This window comes from Haplochromis burtoni, unplaced genomic scaffold (assembly GCF_018398535.1).
Source record: "Haplochromis burtoni strain Fernald_Lab_line unplaced genomic scaffold, NCSU_Asbu1 Contig_537, whole genome shotgun sequence".
Lineage (NCBI taxonomy): Eukaryota > Metazoa > Chordata > Actinopteri > Cichliformes > Cichlidae > Haplochromis > Haplochromis burtoni.
Window position 1 is genome coordinate 223605 of NW_024582898.1, and position 22790 is coordinate 246394.

At 39.4% G+C, this 22790-nt stretch overlaps 1 protein-coding gene across 1 annotated transcript in view; it reads left to right on the forward strand.

Moving 5' to 3' along the window:
* Positions 1–7244: 7244 nt before the first annotated feature.
* Positions 7245–22790, forward strand: part of sh2d3cb (SH2 domain containing 3Cb) — a gene marked incomplete in the record, with an annotated part of 45227 nt that continues 29681 nt past the window's right edge. The window contains 3 exon segments of the mRNA XM_042214240.1: positions 7245–7380; positions 14508–15225; positions 22663–22702. Of these exon segments, the coding sequence (XP_042070174.1) occupies positions 7362–7380; positions 14508–15225; positions 22663–22702 (777 nt within the window).

A 22790-nucleotide genomic window follows, 5' to 3' on the forward strand; every position in this document is an offset into this window, starting at 1 on the left:
CCCCCCCCCATATCCTTTAACCATGAAACCAGCAAAACAGAGCATTCAAGATCCCCAAAGAGTGCAACGTGCTTTCAGAAAGCTCAGAGAAACCAACAGAGCTCAAGATTTAAAGAGAGATATCAATTTAGTATTTTTTCACTTTTCAAATATTATCCTGGGTAATTAATCGACTGCAGTTAGATGGATTTACTTACAGTATATTTATTGTAGAAAAAGAGCCACAAAAACACTGTAAAATAAAAGTGGTTCATTATAGAAAATTATGTAAATGATCTAAATAATCTAAAAGTGAAGCAAAATGTCTCACTGGATAAAAACATGCTGCTGATATTACCACTGTGTGGCTGCAGTTACAGCCACACAGTGGTAATATCAGTGTTGAGGCTTATACAAAACACTGCTTTGACGTTTGTCTTTCTTTAGGAATTAATTTACGGGACAATGAATAACTGGTTTTGGTTTAGAATTAATTCACATACATAACACTGTACTCTAAAATAAGTGCGCACATTTTAGTTTACACTGTTATGTATGATTTAATCTCTTTGTTTTCGGAGTTACCTCAGTTGCAGCTGCTGCAGTCCCTTGATTGAGGAGCCAAGGGGTGGAAAAGGGGCGGAGCAAGCCTATATGGAGAGCAGCAAATTGGCTCATTCCATAACTCGGGATCATGGGGGGGATTGGAGTTCGTTACGTTAGTTTCAGTTAGGTTTCGTGTGTTGTGTTTTTGTGGGCTGATCAGCCACTATTTAAGTTTTTCCTTTGTCTCACTTAATTAGCTCAGTTTGTTTGAGTTACCAGTATTGTTTGTTGGCAACTTCGAGTGGAGTTCTGTTATTTTGGCATCTTTTATGGACCCAAGATTTAGATTTCTTTTATATGATTTAACCAACTATGTTTTTGGGTTAAATAAAAAAAAACAAACTTTTTTTGGACTTTAACCTGTGCCTGAGTTTCCTTCGCTGCTCGGTCCATCACAATGCTGTAAATATAATGGCAATAATAAGTCCAAATAAATAAAAGATCAATAAAACAAAATACTTACTGATCTGTTTGTTGGCTCTGTAAAATAAACCAAAATAGCTCTTTGTGTTTGGTATGTGCAGTGGTGTAAACAGCAAACGGTGCGGGATATTTAAAATAAAATAACTTGTAGACGTGAGAGGTCTGAGGAGTTTCTCTTTGAAATTGAAGAAGTTTGAAGAGTCATGAAAGTTTCCTGTGAGTGTCCTTGTAGTCATTTTCTAAGCTGTAAGCCAGTTCAAAGTTCTCTTGAGAACATTTTTTAAAATTTACAAGAATTTGTTTGAGCAAGTGATTCTCTTGGATGACAAAGATTTGTGAAAGGACCATCAGAGGAAAAAAAAGCCAACGCTTCAGATATATTTGAAGTGAATTCTTCTGGTCTTACTCAATTAGGATCCTAAACGGCAGTAACGGGTGTGACTGTACTTCAGTGAAGTTTAGAGACCCTGAAATTCAAGATGAAAACTCTTAGAATTGGACAAACTGCACAAGAGCACAAATTAAACAGAAAGACTCTTATCAATACTCAGAAACTAAATCGCTTCCTTCCTTATAATAAGAGCTTCTGTTAGAATTGTGAAGTACGTGCTGCTGCTCATACAGACATGTAAACAGTCACCAGTGACCTCGAGTTCCAGCTCGCCTTCTGTTTGAGGAGCTATGCTGCTACCTAGTGGCCAAGACCAGAAACATGAAGAACACGAACGCCACAGCAGCAGTCAATCAACAATAAACTACATATTTAGGCTTTTTGGGGTGAAAAGTATCTCTATCCTCTAACACTCACCTCTAACCTAGGATATCCTAGAAAGAAAGATGGATTTACTTACAATATATTTATTGTAGAAAAAGAGCCACAAAAGCAAAATAAAATAGTGTCTCACTATAGAAAATTATGCAAATGTTCTAAATATCTAAATAAATAAATAAATAAATATCTAAATCCTCTATCACTCACCTCTAACACAATCACAGCTTGGGCAAGTTTGGCTCGTTTGCAAGTTCAAGAAAGTTTTTGGATGAAATAGTGGGCGTGATAGCAGAAAAATGTTGAGGTGGATGTCTTTGCTGTGAATGGATGGGTTTTTTTCACACATGAAAATCTGCACGTTGAAGTGTTTGTTGCTCAGGAAGTTGTCTCATACAGAAACGACCTACTGCCCTACTTAGTCTCTTCCTGCTGTACCTGCACGGTGGCAGTCATTGTTTTGCTGCATTTCAGCTGTGAGAGCACTCTGATTTGCTGTTTTCACACAGTAACATGTCTTCCTTGGTACAGCCTTTGTTTGTCTGTGTTTACTCAATGTTTAGATGACATAACAGCTGTTGTATGCAGCAGACAGAAAGTCACAGCTGGCAGCTGGGACAGAACAAAACACAGTTCAGGCCCAGTAACAGACCAGTCTGTGTGTGAAACGAGCTTTTATTCATCGAAAATGTCACAAACCTCAGTCTGTGTCACCAGCAGTGTGTAAATGTAGAACAGAACTAAATGATTAAAAGAAGTTTTGATATCACTGGTCTTCAGCCAAAATGCTTTCAGGATACATGTTATCAAACTTTAGAAATTATGAGTCACTGAAACCAGAAATGGCGCTTAAAACATCCGATGGTTTGTTGGTTGGTTTTCATGACGTGTTTGTCGGTCAGTTCTAAGATTAAAGTTCCTACCTGAAACCAGAAATTAGTGAAATATTTTTTAGTAGGTGCTCATTTTCTGATGGGCAGTCTCTCAAACTATCAATCACTTGAGCTTTTGAGTTCTACTCTGACCTGGACTTTTCTTTTAGCGGGAAATCTGTAATTCTACAAGGTAAAGTTAGACATTTTTAAAAAAAAAAAACACATTAAATTATGCGCAGCGCGGTGCAAGAACAATTTCACAGCAAGCAAGAATGTCCTGAGTTCAATTCCACCATCAGGCCAGGGGCTTTCTGTGTGGAGTTTGCATGTTCTCCCCGTGTTTGTGTGGTTCCCGCCAGCTTCCTCCCACAGTCCAAAGACATGCAGTTAGTGGGGATAGGCTATTTGGAAACTCTAAATTGCCCATAGTTGCGACACATTGGTGACCTGTCCAGGGTGTACCCTGCCTCCCACTCTAAGACAGCTGAGATAGACTCCACTGCAACCCTGAAAAGGATAAGCAAAGACAAATGGATGGACATTAAAATATACGCTTTAATGTACACTGCTCAAAACAATTAAAATACCATTTTTTAAACAGAGTATATATCAAGACATTTAAACTTCTGGGACACTGATCTGGTCTGTTAATTAGTACAGAAGTTAATTAGTTTCAGTTGCTTTGGTGTTTATGGAATTAACAGCAGGTTCGGTGGAGGGGCAACAATGAGACAACCCCTGAAGCAGCAATGGTTTTGTTGGTGACAGCTGCTGACATTTTTCCCTGCTCTTCTTTTTTTTTTGACTCTTTTTCAATAGTTTTGCATTGGGCTGTTGAGACCTGGACCCTACAGAGGTGCACAGGTAGCTCACCTCCTCCATGATGGCACATCAACACATGCCATTACCAGAAGGTCTGCTGTATGTCCCAGCACAGGTTTAAGAGCATGCGAGATTCCAGGAGACAGTTTGTTAATGTAAGAGAGCTGGACAGGGCTGTAGAAGGTCCTTAACCCATTAGCAGGACCGGTATCTGCTTCTTCAAGCAAGCAGGAACAGGATGAACACTGCCAGAGTTACAATAATGACCTCCAGCAGGACACTGGTGTGAATATGTCTGATCTAACAGTCAGAAACAGACTTTGTGAAAGTGGCCTGAGAACTGAATGTCCTTTAGTGGGACCTGTGATTACTTCCTGGTTCTATGGAGCCAGATTGGCTATGCCAGAGCTTATCAGAACTGGCAGGTCCACCACTGGCACCTTGTACTTTTCACAGAGGAGAGCAGGTTGACCCTGACCACATGCGACAGACGTGAAAAGGTCAGAAGAGGGTGGGGAGAACATTGTGTTACCTGTGACATCATTTGACATGATGAGAGAGATAACCTTCATTAGTCTAACTCGGATTCAGGTTAGGCGAGTGTTACGGGCCAATCACCACCGATTTCAAAGCTATACCACCGATGTCAAACGGTGGTGGTCCAATGATTGTCTGGGGCAACATATCCATGGAGGGATGCACAGATCTCTACAGGCGAAATTGATACCACTGACTGACCCATAACGCTCGCCTAACCTGAAACCAATAGGACATCTCTGGGACATTATGCTTCGTCCACGGGTGGCTGCCAGCTTGCGCCTCAGACTGCCCAGGAGCTCAGTGATGTCCTGGTCCAGATTTGAGGGGAGCTCCCCAAAGAAACAATCCGTGGTCTCATAGGGAACATTCCCCAACGCTGTTAGGCATGCATACAAGCATGTGGGGCCGTGCAAACTACTGAGATTTTGCCAAAATGGACTAGCCCGCTGCATTATTTTTTCACTTTGATTTTCAGGGCGTCTTTGAATTCAACTCTCTGTAGGTTTATTCTGAACACATCACGCTGTCCATATCAGTACAGACATCCAGAATGCTGTTTGTCCCCATTAGATCTGAAGGGCTTTCAAAGCGTGCCTTTAATTTTTTTGAGCAGAGTATATATTTGATTTACTGTTCCTCAGAATTTGAAGTGTCTTTCCTCTTTCGTGCCATGTATCACTGAATAAATAAGGTTGGTTGTAGAGACATCTGTAAACAGGCAGATGTCCATAATGAAAACTGAAATTTGTTAAATGTAATGAAAAGTCTTATTGTGCATTCTTTTTCATTTTCCTTTGTGTTTGTCGCCTCACAGTCACCTTTCTATTGCCACTAATCTCTAACTGGAATTATTCAGTGGGGATTTTTAACTGGTTTCTCTGAGTCCTGCAGCCTGAGGGGTTTTCCTTGTGTCTCCTTCCAAGAAATGGTTTAGAGACACTGCTTGTCCTCTGAGAGCATTACTACAAAGCCTTCTATGCATTTTAAAAGAATTTTCTGTTCTGTTTTTTATTTGAACCAAGTGTGATGCATTGATCTTCTGATGCTGTGCTCACATCAGGTGCTTTGGGCCCAGCTGATCCAGCTGCGTACCTCCTTAGAATCCTTCAGTCCAGCTATGAGTTGACTCCGAGTCCCTTCTTTGTCAGAATAAAAACTGGACTTTAGACTGTTTCACCTCATCTCAACAGTTCAGGATACTTTGTAAAACTGCTACTATGGAAACGAGTTGCAGTTTTTTCTCAGAATACATAAACAGCTGTCACATCAGCCGCTTACAGTAAAGTTCCCAACAGAAGCTCCGCCTTTAAAGAGTCTCCTTTTTCATTTAGATTTTGTTTCGAAGAAACCAGTCATGGCCACAGTAGTGGTCCTTGACAAATAAAGAATAAAACTAAATCCCATTGTTGCTTAGTGCGGGAAGCTTGAGGCTAATTAAAATGAAAACCATCTGAGAATCATCTGAATGCTGGTATTAACATAACTGATGACATCTGCTTCAGTCTGATTGCTGACCTGGAAATAAAGCGGAATCCGAAATATTTCATCATTTCAGAAAATCTTGTGCTCCTGCCGCCTCTGACTTTCTGACTAGTCTTCAGCTTTGCATGAAAGGAGGACTGATGTCTGATATGGTCACAGAGTTTTGAACGTCACTGAGTGGAAGTGGCTAAAAAAAGTTACAAAGGTGCAGATGAATGTAAAATCCTTTCAGTTGGTGTTGGGATTTTGCTTCACCAGGAAATGTTGCCAGGAAATGTTGCAAGATGCTGACAGCTCTGTGCCTCCACCTACTGAGCCTGTAAACAGATGAAAGTCCGCGTGCTGCGCGTACATGTTTTCCTTTCCTACGATTCGTGTCTGTTAAAGAGGAACATGTTCTGTGCTATAACAGCTTGAAAAAAGCAATGAGAATACGAGCAGACAGCAACACTTGCGTTCTTTAATATTCTGTAATATTTTATGCACTACACTTGTCTATAATTGTAGCTTTTATTTAAATACATTTGAATATAAAGTAATCATGTTAATTTCAATTATATTATATATATATATATATATATATATATATATATATACCCCAGACAGCTGGGATAGGCTCCAGTGCCCCCCGCAACCCTGAAAAGGATAAGCAGAAGTGAATGGATGATGGATGGCGACGTATATTTTTATAGTCAAACTTCACGTTTTTTTATTCTTTAATTCTGTCACATTGGTTCTCAAACTGCAGCACGGGCCCCATAGTGGGGCACAGAACCACGAATGACATAATTTGTGGGAACCCCCCCCCCCCCAAAAAAAATTTGGGGGGGGGGGTTTAAAATGTTTTAAAAATGGGGATAAGATAAGATTTTTTTTTCTTCTGCAGTTGGGTCATGCCAGAAAAGGATTTTGAATCACTCCTTTTAGAAATGTTTAACATGCAGGGTGTTTCAGGGGAGTTTGGACGCCACCCAGTGATTTTAAGAACTGAAACAGGAAGTGAAACTATTTAAATGGCAGTGTTTGCTTTTAAAATACTTTTTAAAAATTGGTTTAAATTAGACTTTTTAGGCTTTGTCTTGGTATGGTGTACAGCAGAAACATGCTAAACACAAGCAGGACTGCGTTACTTAAAGGATGCATTATTTTATTGATCATCAGCGTCTCTTTTTTCTACTTTTGATCAAAAATCTGAATGTATGGATAAAGCTTATGATGCAGATGTGATGAAAGAAGAAAAGCAATAAAATAAAAATAAGTATATTAAAACACACACACACTAGATACCGATGGATACTGTAAACATCTTCACGTGTTTGATTATGGCATACATACATAATCAAACATTATACAGTTTGCTAAAAGGCAACAACAGACAAGAGATGATTTATTGGTAAACAGTCCACACGTCTTGAATATATCTTTAAATTCATAACTGCTGCTAATGTTTCTTGTGTATAGATTATAGAGATGCCAAAAAAAGAGTTTCCAGCTACCATTGTGTATCTACTAGTGTCTGAATTTAAATTATATTTAAAGTAAAAATATATAATTTTCTTGTAGAAACCACAATGAGATTTCCTGTTTGTTGGTTTGTTGGTTGGGTAGTGACTTAGTGAGAAAACAGTAATTTGCTGTTGCACCTCTCACTTCCAGTGTAAAGTGACGATAGGACTTGTCATCTGATTGCTACAAGACAGCACAGCGAAAACTTGAAATTTTACCCCCAGCTTCCGCTGCGTTTACAAGACAGGAAGTAGATTCATTCTGTTGAGTAAAGAGCATGGTGCTGGAAAGACGTGGAGGACACTTTTAAAGAGTGCTTTACATGTTATTAGGAAGCCCACACACTCCACCAGTGAGCCATGAGCAAACGGAAACTGAGTAAGTTATGTTTTTTTTCTGATGGGGAATTATTTGGAAAAGTATTTGTCATCTGTCGCCCTAAAGGATCCAGCAAAAGTAAATCAAATCCGTCAGTGAGAGAAACACCTGATGGTGGACTGAACTTTCTCTGATTTTAGGCTGATTTTAAAAACTGTTTAAAGTTTTATATTTTGGTGTAAAATACTAAAAAGAAAAGGTAGTGACAGCAGAATTCACACAAAGCATACACTGTAAAAAAAAAAAATCTTTGCTCTGAAATCCAGCAATATTTTTTTCTAAAGTTTAGATCGTCCAAAGGTCACAAGATAAAACTGGTTGGGCATGACATGAATTAAAGTTGTGCTTATGTTCTATAATGTTCTATAAAACTTCAGTTTCAGGATTGAAACAGTCATTTTCCAATATTTTTGTTGGATGACTTATCAGTCATCTTACAACACTGCAGATCCACTAACAAGGACGTTTAAATTTAGGTGAAAGGCGTAATCCTTCTAAGTAACAGTACAAAAGTTGTGGCATCAAACTAGCCTGTGTCTCTCTGCCGGGCACGCAGCTTTTTCTGAGAGAAATCTACAAATTTCATGTGACATGTTGTAAATAGATATTTGGGATCTTGATCATCCATCCGTCCATTCTCTTCCGCTTATCCTTATCAGGTTCATGGGAGGATGTCAGTTCAATTCAGTTCAACTTTATTTATATAACTCCAAATCACAACAACAGTTGCTTCAATGTGGTTTGTATGGTAAGATGAGGACCATATGATAAAACAGAGAAATACCCAGCAACATTATGAGCAAGACCTTTGGCGACAGTGGGAAGGAAAAACTCCCTTTTAACATGAAGAAACATCCAGCAGGACCAGGCTCAGGGAGGGGCGGGGCCATCTGCCGCTAACAGTTGGGGTGAGATGAGGAAGACAGGGCAAAAGACATGCTGTGGAAGAGAGTCAGAGATTAATAACAAGTAATAATTAAATGCAGAGAGGTCTATTAACACATAGTCAGTGAAAAAGAAATGCATTATGGGAATCCCCCAGCAGCCTAGAATTATTGCAGCATAACTAAGGGAGGATTCAGGGTCACCTGATCCAGCAGTAAACTGTACGCTTTAGCACAAAAGAAAGTCTGATCTTACAAGTAGAGATGTGTCTGTCTCCTGATTCCAAGCTGGGAGCTGGTTCTACAGAAGAGGCCTGAAAACTGAAGCCTCTCCCTCTCATTCTATTTTCAAATAGTAAGCCTGCAGTCTGAGAGCGAAGTGCTCTAATAGGGTGATATGGTACGATGAGGTTTTTGAGATAAAATGGAGCCTGACTATTCACAATCTTGCATGTGAGGAGCAGGATTTTAACTTCAATTCTGGATTGATGAGAATACATGAGAAATATGCTCTCTTTCTAGTCCCTGTCAGAACTCTGGCTGCAGCATTCTGGAGCAACTTTGAGGGTTTTTAGGACATCCTGATAATAATTACAGCAGTCCAGCTTAGAAGTAGGAAGTAAGCCTAATAAGGCATTTGAAGACATTAATTTTTAAAAACGTTTTACACACAGGTGATAAATTACCATTAAATGTTCTAAACTGTGTTGTAGAAAAGTCCAGTGACTGTGTATCTGCAATGGAAGCTGCAGAAACTGGACAGCAGATATAAAACCACTCTCCATGTTTAATTTGTGTGTGACGGCTGTTTTTCACTAAATGCAATCGGGTGAGAATTTGTGTATTAAAGTAGTTATCAGTGTTGTTTTTGCAAAGCAGATCTTGATCTCAGTCAGACTTCCTGACACAAAAATATTTTTACTGCTGCCTTGCCACTTCTGCTTACTCTTATCACTGCGGCTGGCGCTGCACATTTTACTGTAATTGATAGTTCAAACACCTCCCCCTCTGCTGTGGTCTTCTGTTTATTCTTTTAGCTACAGTAAATTCTGTTGCTGTCTTTAATAGTTCTGCCATTTTTGATGTTCACTTGTGTTCAGTTCACTTTCTTTGCTTTTTTGTCTGTCGCTTGCAAACCTTTTTCATATGTTTGACTGTTGGTAAATTGCTGTTGCCATCTTATTTTTCCAAAACCCGACGTAACTGTTACATGCAAAGGTAAAGCTGTCAGCTGAAGCTCACTGGCCTGATTGGCAAGCTGCTTCCATAGAAAGGATATTTGCACTGGCAACAGATAACTAGTGAGGACAGATTGGACTTCACAGCAAGCCTCAGTGCTGAAGAGGGATTCATCATTTATTAGACAACTACAGGCTGCAGCTGTGTTCACGCCCCTGATTAAGGAAACTTTAAACAGCTCACTTATATTAAAACTCCAACTGCAACTTGCAGACTTCTGAAATATGCTTTATAATAAAAGCCAAAAGAATTTGAAACAATTTATTAAATTTGCAACCAGATATTGTTTATTGTATGTTTTCAAATTATGTTTTTAATCTGATTGGAATATCAGAGCAGCCAAATGACAAAAGCAGCGTCTTAAATTTGGTTTTGAGTCTGGTCTCTTAAAGACAACCTGCGCGCTGTCCTAGCAGACTCAGACTGACACAGTCACTCTCTGACTGACTTTCTAATAACTACCTTTTTATTTGTAAATGCAAACAGATTGCCTACGCATGGCAGTCAATCTTACTCAGCACCCAGTTTGCGTCTTTGCAGTCGGAGGTTCTCCTTTTATTCAGCTGGTTGTATTCATGTTATATTCCCAGATCTTTGAGCTTCTGGCTGGATTATGAAAGTAGGTTTCTGTGTATGTGGATGGCAACAGATATGTGATCTTCACTGATTTATCATACTTACTTGCCACATTTTCACAAAGTGATTTCATGCAATTGCTAACTTTCAATCTAAAAAATAAGAGCAGACTAACTCAGTTTTGATGCACCAAAGTGAGACTGAAGTGAGTGATTGCAGTCCTTCGAAGCAACCATTTCAAAAGCGAGTAGGGAACTTGTTCATTGCACAAAGTTACAGTAATTTTAGTCAGACCGCCGTCTTCCACCACAGTTTTTCTTGGTGTGACTTTAGCGTAACACACGACAAGAAATGTAACAAGAAATGTTACTTTGAACCAACTTTAATAATTACCCTATTTTGTTACAGCTAAGTTTATTAGTTGTACTCAGACTGTAATTTAATATAAACCTTTTACTTGAAGTACAGATTCTCACATTTGACAAATTGTTTGTGTTGATTATTTTCATGGTAAGTTATTTTTAATTTTAGGTACAGTGAAATAAACAGTGTTAACCCAGAAATCCCAATTTTCTGTTGCTACAGTGGAGTGCAATGCAACACTTTTTCAGTGTAGAAGCATTTTTAAAATTAAGCAATCTCTAGTGGTTATATGTAAAAGCATATAAATAAAATGAGCTCAGGTGGCCACTTTTAGATCGGGCACAATCCTTACTTACCGTCTCTAAGTCTGCTGGAGACAAAATGAAAACCATCCATTATCTGAACTGAATCGGAACTCATTCATACCTTAGATTATTTCAGAATCACCATTCAACACAACATGTCTTTGGGCTGCGGCAGGAAGCTGGAGCATCAGGAGAGAACACATGACACTAAAGAAGTGCCCTGAAACAGGAACCTCTTCCTGTGATGCGACATTGCGACCCACACCATGAAATGATAAAATACATATTGTTTAACATCTGTTGATATCAATCACAAATATACTGAGCATTAAAAATCCCCCCAAAACCTTAGTGTAACTTATCACAGGTTACATTTATAAATATTATAATATGGAACTGTAAGCGGAGGAAGTAATCTAAAGCAAATATATTTGAAAATGTCTTGTATGTATGGTACATAAGACATGAATAATAATACTATATATTAACTCTTAGTAGAGCTGAAGTAGAAAAGTAGTAGTAGAAGCACAGAGACAGTGGTATTAGACGAGTCTGGTAAAAGAGGCTGATGTAAGTTTGTTTGTGCAAGCCCATAAATGAATGTGCTCTATTGGCGCTCGTTCCAGCGTGTCCGCTGTTGCTTTGTCCACTGTTCCACTTACAAACATCTTTTTGCTCCATTGTTAACGAAGCATAGACGTGCCTTTGTGCTGTTTGAAGGGACAGCGGCCCGGCTGAGCGCACAGAGCTGAGCTAAGAAAAGACAGTGAATTCCTGCTGACAGGACAACAGGCCTCTGTGCATCTCTTCTTCTGCTGCTTGACTTGGTAGCTGTCTTATAAAAACTGATTTCTTTGAGGCAGCCTGAGGACATTTATTCACTCTGTGAAAACAAATCAGCTTCAGGCTTCGGGACAACAAAAACCTCCAATGGAGCTCAGTTGAGTAGTTTTAAAAAGTTCAAATTTTAGAGTCACGTTGTTGCTTTAAGTGTCACGTTGTCCTTTGACATTTACAGAAATAGCCAAGGATCATAAATGCTGAAGTGAATCTGTTTGCTGCAGAAAAACATTAATTTTGGCACATCGTGGCATTATTTTCCTTAACAGAAATTGGCAAAGGACGTAGCTGCAAATTCTGTAAAATCTGCTTGTCTGCTGTTATAATTTGGCACTATATACATAAATCTGATTAGAGTGAACAGTAGATCATTTTTCCTCAGTTCCTCAAAGTAATTGTATCTCAAAGAAAGCGAAACCATTTTAAAAACAGAATGAACTCAACGCCTAACAAGTTCTTTGGGATTTTTGAATGTTTCTACAACCAAGTGAATACAGTTGCTACCAAAATAAAACAGGAAGTGCATGTCAGTCCAGGTAGCAGGCACGCACAGTCGGGCCTGGTCTGGGCTACTTTTGGTACATACGGTTCAGTTATGGCTCCATCAGGTGCTCTGTGGGCATAAAGCAGGTCAGGCATGGGTTATAGAAAGTACTATGTGGGCCAGATGTGCCCCAGATGTCACAACTGATCTGACCTCTGGCTCAAGGTTCAGTGTGGTTCATAGAAAACCACAGATGTGGGCCATATCTAGGACAAATGTTCACTTCTCTCTGAGATGAGACAGCACTAAAAAACACAGAGAAGGGGATGAATTAAGTAAAAACAGGAAGCAAAACTGACCATAAACTTAACAAAACTCAACAGCATATAAGGAATAAATGACACAAAGGGAAATGCCCATATCTGTTTATTGGAAAGAAAGGAGGTTTTTAAGTTGATTGTTTAGTACTACAGTGTTTAACTTAACTCCACTGAGTGGGATTTACTCTAAAATATGACAGGCAATAAACATTTTCTCATTTTTATGGTCATGGAAATCGATTAAGAACAATGTGGAAGTGACACATGCTGGCTCAAGTGTAAAAGATAACATCCACCCTCCATCAACCCCATCTTTGTATCTCTCTCCAAATCATGAGTCCATGTTTAGCTGCTCAATTAAATACACAACAGTCAGTGCCTCCAGAGTCTAATTGGTCCTTTGGGAAAACACTTGAACACTGGTGAAAGTTCGGGAGCTTCACCTCATAAGAGAGAAACAAGGGTACGATGACATTCCTCAAATGCCTCCAACGCAAAGAAAACATGTTGGTTTGCAGCTGTAGGTCTAAATAGGGACATAATGGCTCTGCACTGATGCTAATGTGTGTTTAAAATGTGCATGTTCATGTTACTAAGGGGCTAACCCAAATTAAAAAGATGACCCTGTGCAGGGATCAGCCAGTGCATCACTGCAAAACGAGCCAGATTAAAATCATTTTGTCGCGTTTAATCTTGATGAATTTGGGGTTTTTCAGTTTTTAACACACACGTTGTGTTTTCCTGTTTTTCTATTTTTTAAAAGATAAAAGATGACAAAGAAATTGATTGAACTCACTCAGCAAGCAAAAAAGTTGAGAAACTCTCTGACTAAAGATCTAAAGTCAGAAATATAAAGACGTCATGAACTAAAAAAACAATTTAAAAAAAACTGCATGTTTATGTTTCTAAAACAATTCTGATAAACAAGCTTGAAATCACAGACTGTATACAAAAGATGGAGGCTACCATGATGTCCTTTCTTTTTTGAGCTCTTATTTTGAAGATAATTTTAAACACAGTCTCACAGTATTTTAAAAGGATTCCAGGAATAATCTGACTAACAATGTTGCCTGGTATGAGTTACGGTATGAGTCATCTAAAGATTTTACTGAGTAAACGTCTATTAGCAAGTAACAAATCTGTAAAAAATAAAACAAACATGTGGGTATATAAAGTCTGTGGTTCTGACACAAGCCTATCACTGTTCCTAAAAAGGTGTTGTTTACTTTATATATATATGGTTAGGTTTATATATAGTTTATATATATGGTTTAGGCCCTATAAAGGCACTACTAATTACTCGGTTTCTGTGGTTTGGTTCAAAATATGAGGTTACAGGTCGACTATTGCATTTGAATGTGATGCCAAGAGCTTGTTGCTATTGCAATTTGTGACAAGCTGTGAGTGAGAATGAGCCCTGCTGCACAAAACCTTTGGACAGAAATGTGAGACAGCAGCAGCTTTGAGAAAACATCTGTATACGACACAACAGGGAGGTAACAGCTGGCATTTTAGGTCACTGCCAGGTGTTTCTTTCTTCTTCTTCTTCTTTTTTTTTTTTAATAAAACCAGACCTCATACAGGGATCTGACCAGGAAGCCAAAATCACAGTACACTCTATACTCTGCTTACCCATCTATTTCACTCTAAATGGGACTAACATTTACAAAATGAACATCACATTTTATTAAGCAGGTCTGTCACTCTGTGTTAGCCCTACGTCAGATTGGTGACCTGTCCAGGGTGTATACTGTGTCTCGCCCTATGATAGCTGGGATAGGCTCCAGTCTCCCTGCGTCCCTGATAAGGACAAACGGAAGAGAATATGTGCATGGAGGACTTTAAACGGGCAATTAAGACCATAAAGTCACCAGCAAAGTGTATACTGATGTCATAGATTAAATCAGAAGAGGCTAATTTTCTCATAGTCTTCTATACATTCAGACATCTTTAAGCAACCAAAGGAGTCGCCCCCTGTTGGCCATTTGAAAGACTGAAAGCACTTAGGCATTGGCTTCTGTGTTCTCCATCTGCGTAATTTAAAAATGCTTTTATTAATGTTTTTGCACTTAAAAAAAAAAATTAAACTCCTTTTTAACTAACTCTTCTTCTCCAGATTTAAAACTGTTCGGGAGCCTCTCCAATCTCTCCTTCCGCCGCTCAACAGGGAAGAAGAGCACCAAAGCGTCCCTGGAGTATGATGGGAGCTTTTCCGGGGACAAATCTGCAGGGATGGGCAACCAGTCGGTGGACGACATGGAGTCCTGCCTCCACAGCCCCACCTACGCCCGCTCCTGTGAGATGTACACACATGTGGGGACTGTGCCTCGCAATGACAAGCAGAAGAAGAGCTTAAAGGAGAAGAAGACCAAGACAGAGGAGGAGGAGAAAGGGATGAGTGAGAGGCAGGGCAATTTGAAGGCGGGAGAGCATGTCCGGGACTCGCCCCTGCTTGGTGCTCTGACAAGCCTTAGTGTGAACAATATGGAAAAGCCTCAGCCTGCTTCTACGTTGGCCCGGTCACTGCCAGTGACACCGACATCCAGCCGGACTTCACCTTTGACCTCAGAATCTGACAGCTGTGATCCTGCTGTGGAATCTTTAACCAGCAGTGAGGCATTAAAGAGCAAGAATGATTTAGAAACAGCCAGAGAGCCTTCAGTTAAGAGCCACAAGGCTGCTTCGAACCAGGATCTGTATGTGCCGATGGATCCTATAGCTGAAACAGCCCACAGCCACCTGGACCCCCAAACAGAGAGACTGCGAGGCGTCACACGTACACAGGAAACCACCACAACCATGAAAAGCTCACAGGAAGTGGAGTATGCTGACAAGTGAGATGTTTATTTATTTTTCTCTCAGAAGATGCAGGTCAGAAATACACAGCCTGATTGTTATTCAGGCAGTCAATTCATATCAGTAGAAAAACGTTTTTAGTTAGAAACATAAGAAAAACAGACTGAAAATTCACAAAAGTGTCTTTGTGAGACTTAAACTATTAGTAGAAAATAGTAATAATCACGAGAGATTGAAAAAAGGTCATGTTTCATGACCTCCTGGCACCCAGCTGCTTGTTAGTGGAAATTAATTTAATATTGAGTTCACCTGAAATAAATCAGTCACTTAATCGATCACTGATCTATTAAAGTATCTGTTTAAAAAGAAAAAAGATATAAATCTTAAAAATAGAGCATAAAAATTAAATCAACTTAAATTAAATTAAAAAATAATATAAAATGCACAACACTCTATAAGCTCGAGTCACTGAATCAAATAATGCTGGATGAAAATATTTAAAATGAATAGATCTAAAATGTAAATATAATGAAATAATAGAAAATATTGTCTGTAACAGAAGAGACAATGAAAGTAACTCTGTGGTAAAATAATAACTAATTAATTATCGAAAAGAAAGTAAGTAACATTATGACACTCTCTAAAAAATAAAACTCTCAAATATTCAACACGTGAAGATTAAAATGCACTGTGAAAGTGGCTGTCGCTGCGGACATGCGCAGTAGCTCCGCTCCCACTCACCGCGGCTATCAGTCAGCTGGGCGAAGCCGTGAGGACTAACCTCGGGACAAGATGTGTGAAGTTGGGGACTTAAAGTTAAGCGCGGTGAGGAGGGAAAGGTGAGAAAACCGCTTCCGCTATTAACTCTTTACCCACTGATGACACGGAGCCAGGCTGTGAGATCAGGGTTTGTGTTTCTTGAATAAGAACACACACAGTTAGTTTTTTCTGAAACAGTGAGACAGTCAGAGAAAACTATCTGTCGCGATCATCTGTTAATCTGCTTCGGGGAACAGTCTCAGCTCCGAGGCTTTGATATTTTTATCCCTTCGGTCGCTTTTTTTCGTTTGAAGTATATTTGTAAAGGCGGAAATAGAGGCGTGTTTTTGGTTAGTTTGGTGCCATAAAACCTGAAACGAGGATCAGTAAAACATTTACTGGCTACAAGTCGACTTTGAAGTGAGTCGGCTTGCTGGCTCTGGACCGGTCTGTTAGTTACATAAGCGGAGGAATTTGATCCTGCGCTGCTTCACTCTGAAGAGTGATAAGACTTCTTTGGCAGAGATGCAGCAGCAGGTTTAACTTCGTCTCTTTTCCACCTGACTTGTATGTCCCGCTGCATGCTGTCACAGTTTTGCGACCTTGTGTCAGTCGCTTAGTGCTGGCTTCAAGGAAAAGCATCCCACCTCCTGCTGCTTTAATCCAAATTATAAAAGAAATGAATGATTCTTGTACAAATAAAAGGCTATGAAAATACTTAAATGTTATGGCCCTGCAGGTAAAAGTCTATCTTAATCAAGCTGAAGTAAATGATTATGTCTTCCCAAATTGAACTTTTTGGTATTTTTCTTTTTTCAGTATATATTGTCCTGTTATTCCTGTTAACATTATGCTGTAATTAAGAATTTAGTTTGTAAAACTGTGAAAAAAAATCATCAGAATTTGACTCTAAGTTAGTTTTCGTTTGCAAAGATCTGTTTCAAGCTTCTAAATGTCACCAAACATTTGAGTAAAACAGCGAAGTGACGGTGTGATTCATGTAGATGTAATTATATCTGATACCAGTGCATTACTGGAAAAATAAAGCTCAGAGGTGCCAAAATTTTACAAAGTCAGAATCACAAAAATGTTCAAAATATTGAACAAAATATTGATACGTCCAGAATCTCAACTTAATATACAGTTCATCGGACAGCTGTAATAACAGGCCTGCTAATTATCACCAGCCTGATCATTTGATTTGAACTCGCTTAACCTGCTAGAGAGTTCAAGAGGTTGATAAAGGCCAACAAGAGTGAAAGTAAAAGGAAATGTGTCTGTACCTATAAAAAAGAACGTCTGAAATGACGAGAATGATGAATATTTGGTTGTTTTACTTAAAAAATCGGCTTATGTTGTTTCATTATGAAGTCTTATTGTTAGCATTTTGGCTCCTGTCATTTTATGTATTTATGTTTTGGAGACAGAAATAACCATATCTGAAGGAAAAGGTGTTTGTCTTCATTCATAGACTGTACGTGTGCATCACACAGAAGACAGGTACCTATCAACTAGTGCTAAGAATATCAGTCACCAGCACTGGCGCTAACACATCTCGGATGTTTTGTAGCAGACAGAAAGTCGTATTATTGGTCAGATAATTCTATTAAAAACTCTCCAAAAAGCACAAACAACACAGACACAGTGAGTCATGTTCAAGAAGTCCAGTTAGGGCTGACGAACACCCGTTCTTTCAAACTCGAAGCTTTAGGAGAAAGAAGATCTCCCAACCAAAAATCCTCAGTATCTGTTAAAAAAAACTAACATTAAACGGCTTTAAGACTCACATCAGCATCGAAGGAAAGCTTTTAGTTTGATTATCGACTTTCAGTAGCAGAATAAGAGGAAATGGTGTCCTGTAGCTGTCAGGGGAAAAGTCTCAGAGTGGAATTGTGGATAAACAGAGACGACTCGTCCAGCCTCCCATTAACAGTGTGTTTCTTTTAACTACTGGTGCAGTGCCTGTTCCGGGTAAGTGTAGCCCCAACTTAAAGATTTTCCCTGACTGTGCAGTTAATTGGAAGTTGCTGGTTTGAAAAGACGACCGCTGTATGGTCACACTTGTTGAATGTGTGTGTAGTGAAAACATAACTGGATGACTTAAGCTGTTTGTCACAGGAAACCAAAGACTAACATTTTTTTAAATGCCTGTTTGTCTTTTTGAGAACCAGTCTGAATTTTGTTATTCCACATTTCAACCCTGCACCCTGGGACAGTACAAAGCCTTAAGATGTAGACAATGGTCTTCAAACCTCAGTGTGGGACCAAAACACCGCCATGTCGGACACTTTTAGATGTGGTATCGCTAAACTAAGTGACGTGCGTTCATGTGGATGAATGCCCTCACAAAGATATTTAAACAAACATGGCTGTGTTGGTGTGTGGGCCCCGTCCCTGCAGATAGAGTAGAGCCACAGTCACAGTAGTGGACTCACTGGGAACAGGAAAACGATGGGAACTCTTCATCCAAATGACCAGAAACCCATCAAGTTTGAGGCATATCCCGCGAACGATCGATGAGACAGGCGAATTGGAGATTTCTCAAATTATTAGTAAGTAGTAGTAAGAGTAGTTTTACCCGCAGCGCAGCCGCAGAGGTGTCACATCAGCTTTCAGCTGTTCACAGTTTCGGAGGAATTGCACTGCCCGAACTCAGCACGTTCTGAATTCTCACCTTATTGCAATAAAGGAGGTAATTCAAGTTTAAGAAGCCATCAGAGCAGAAGTGGTCACTGAGGCTGAACTTGACCTGCTTTTAAAAAGTCATCCAGGCTTGGTGACTTTCTTTTTCCACTCTGTGTTTGTTGCAGTCAGCCTCAGCTCTTTGCAACTAATGTCGTTATTAGGGAAGCGTTAAACCACAGGCAGAGTCTCTCTGACTGTGTTGCTGTTGCTTGATGGCGTAACAGCTGCTGGCAGTCGGAGCAGGAACTGCTGTAAAATTTGGTGCTGGTTTGAGGAGTGCAGCCCTGAAGTGGAGGGAGTTTCCCCTCATGGATAAGGCCACTGCAAACAGTCTTATAACTTAACAGTGAACAGACTTTAACTGTGGTTCGGTCCAAGTGTGAAGAAAAAATGTGAGCAGAAGAATATTGACCATTTGTGACAGTATCCTGTCCACGTATAAGTGGACGTTGACCACTGGTTATAAGCTTATTCTTAGATATAGCTGCAGGTCTCCAGTTTGTCGCCTTTAAATAGAGATAAAAACATCTATCATTATATCTCACATCAGGTGACCTGAGCCGTCTCCTTACAAAGACCTCAGGGTTGAGGGCGCTTCTCTTTTATCCTCTGGGTTGTTTGAAAAGTAGTGAAAAATTTAAACACAATCACCGGGCAACCACCAGCTTTTTTCCTGTTCTCAAGGAGGTTCACATCCTATTTTTACAGAATTCGTCATTAATAAGTAATAAGCTACATTCCTCATTGCAAGGAAATGACTGAGTCATTATGTGTTTTGAATGGAAAAAGCAGCTTAACTTTTTTATAAATAATTACATGAATATAACAAATATATAATATAATACAATATAAATGTTCTGAACCTGCATTTATTGGTTAAGTAATAAGCTACAGTCAATTACAAGATAGATAAAAAGAAAAAATGTAAAAAAAAATATTTGCATTTGCACTTTCAGTATTTACTGCTATCACTGTGGTCGTTTGCTGTCACCCGATATCTGATCCACATCGGACGACTGTATCCATACTCGCTTTTGAACCATTTGGAACATCTAGAAGAGGCTTTCATTTATTTTATTTTATCCTGTGAGGGAGAGGTGCTCTCTGTTTTTATTTGCTCCAAGGATCTCAGAATTGGAACATCCTGATACTTGGAAACTTGGAGTTTTTCAGTCCTGAGTTTGAAAAAGCAGGTATGGAGCAGCTTTTACTGGAATGAATGGGGCGCCGTGTTGTAACCTGGGAGTTTTGTCTTCGTCTGACTTCCTGTTTATTATATTGTCCTCAATAATGCCATAAAAATACCCTCCTCCTCCTTCCTAGCCCTAAAGGGTTTAATCTAATAATTAAAACAGCCAGTGAGCGTCGGCATCATTCCCAAACAGCACAAGCAGTATATCAGGGCTTAAAATCATCTGCGTGGGGTTTAGTTTTTGAATGCCAGCGCGTTTCTCATGCTGTATGTCCACATCTGTGAGTGTGTGCTGCCTGTTCTCAGAGTTTGTATTTGGGAACAAAAGGTCACCTCCCTTGACTCTTGGAAGTATGCAGCCAGTTGAGGAAGAGCAGAGAGTTTCACCCTGCCAGTGTGCTGTGTTTCTGCACTGACATAATGCATCAGAGCTGTCAGAAAGAAACAAAGCTTTTGCTTTTTGGGAGTTTTTTTTGTTTAAAGCATCATTTGAAAAGTGTCAGTGGTCCTCTGGGTGCTGAGTTTAGTTTTGTGAGCCCCACAGGCCTCAGATTTGGTGAGGATCCAGCTGTTGTGTGGATGGACATCATGGAGAAAAAATGTTTCTTTTGCTTCAGTCTTGAAAAACAGACGGTTTGCAGATACAAGCGGGAATATTCCCGACCCTCCCTGGAGGAGTTTGTTGGGTTGCATGTTGTTGCTGGGCGGTGTCGAATGAACTCACTGCTGCTGTCAGAGAGTTTCGCAAGAGGGCCGATGGACAGCAGACAGCATAAAGCATGTACAACTTCTGCTGCTGCTACCAGAACTAACTGATAATACTGCTACTCACTTATCAAGATATGGGATTTTTTTAAAAATCAAGTAAATTATGATGACAAACAATAAGGAAAAAAAAAAAAAGAAAAAAAAAGGAAAACGTGCTGTTTGAAAACAGGGCTGTTGGATTTCCAGCCTTTAATCAAGGCTGAACAATAAAAGACAAAAGCTGAATGTGACCGTGATGACAGTTGTTTGCTGTTTTATCTGATACCATAGAGTTGCTATGTCAATGACCACGACTCTGCAACAGTTTAAACTCTAATCTTACATGAGTGCGACAGGAAATATGTCACAGTAGATGAAAATTACAAAACACGTTGAATGTTTGTTGAAAGTTGCATAAAATGTGGTTTCTGGAAACAGCAGGCGCTGTAGACCCCCTGGCTACATTTAGTAGTTACCTGACTCAGACAAACTGAATCCTGTGGAGCTTCAGTGGATGATGTAGCAGTGTCAGCTATTTCACCACCTTGCAGACTCTACTTTGATTCTGACGCGTCGCAGAAGCGACCCTCTTCTCGGCAACTCTAAAAATAGTGCCAGCTGTAGCTGCACAGAGCAGATGGGGGGTTAGGACGACATGGTATGGTGTAAACATGACATGCAAACACTCAGCTCCGGTGTTTTAACTGACTCCCAGCTATAGACTGTATAAAAGTTGGACATAAATATTGTGGCGTCTGATACTGGTTAGTAAAACACCGTCATGAAGCTTTGAGCTCAGCGGCCTCTTGGTAGTTTGAAACCAGACATGACAGGCGGAGGTGGGCGGGGGGAGAGGTCTGACTGAACCACCTCACAGTTGCTAGTTAACAACTTCTCAATTACAAGTCATTGGCAGCTGATGAAGCGGCGGGCGATTCTCTCTCCTCTAACAAGGCTCCCTGAGAAACACGAGAGCTATACTGAAACTTTGATGTTTTATGATTTTTTTTTTTATAACATGCTGACGTCAGCCATTTTTTTTTTTATTACAATATGATCAAGGGCAAATGCTTACCCTACCTAGGTACTCGTGACCCCCAAGGCCTAGCTTACTGTTGTGAAGTTTGAAGACGATCCATAAAAACTTTCTGGGTAATATAAAGTTTTTAATGATTGTCACATTTGCTGTGATCTTTTTCACCTAAATTAAATCAGCGCTAGATGCTGTTGAAAACACAAAGTCTGAGAATCATATATTAAAAACGCTAGACTGCTAACAGACAGACAGACCGATTACATACTTGATTACAATATGAGCTTAAAGTAGCAACTGAGACCAAAAACTATTTAAAATTGTGTTTAGTGAGGTCATACAGCAATGAGCTGAGTGCTGTTTCACATAGACTTCTATACAATGTCTTTGTCCCCCTGGTGGTCATTAAAAAGAATACACATTTAGGGCACTACCACTTTGGCTTCACTTTTCCGACACAGAAACTAGTCATTGGTCCCAGATTCTTCCTGCTTGGATCTTTATTGTATGTTTTCTTTTCCCATAGCTGCTCTGTTGATCTCTACTGAGCAATTCATGAACAAAGAAAAAAACAACTTAATTTATTCAGAGCAGCGATCATTCATGAAAACACAGTGCTTGTATCGCATCCAATAAGTAACAAAAAATTAAAAGTAGAAGAAAAATAAATAAACAAATACTAACCTGACCAATACAGGATTTTAAAGACTGATACCGATATTTGGTGATTTTGTTTTTTTCTAGCAGACAGATGAAACAAACACATTTTTCTAAAATGTGTTAATCGTAGTTATTTATTTATTTACTTGATTGTCATCTGCTAAACTCTGCTCAGATCACCTGGAGCTTATTTGTGGCATGTTGAAGAGAGAGAACCCTCTTCTATAATTTGCTTAGTTCAATATTTATTTTGCCCTGTCATTAATACCTCATTAGACTCTTTTTTTTTAAAAGACATTTTCCTGTGAATTATTAGCTGATAGGTAATTGGGGACTCTTACAAGAAAAAGTTCAAATTAATATTCTTAATAAATCAAACTTGTTTCCTTTGTTTTTTAGGCATCAGGACATGACAGATGGTGGAGGAGAATATGTGAAAGTAAGCTTACCTTTTTGTGCGACTTTAAAGTACATTTGACTCTCATTTTGATTCAGCTTCCGTTTGCTTTCTCACTTCCTGTGGTCAA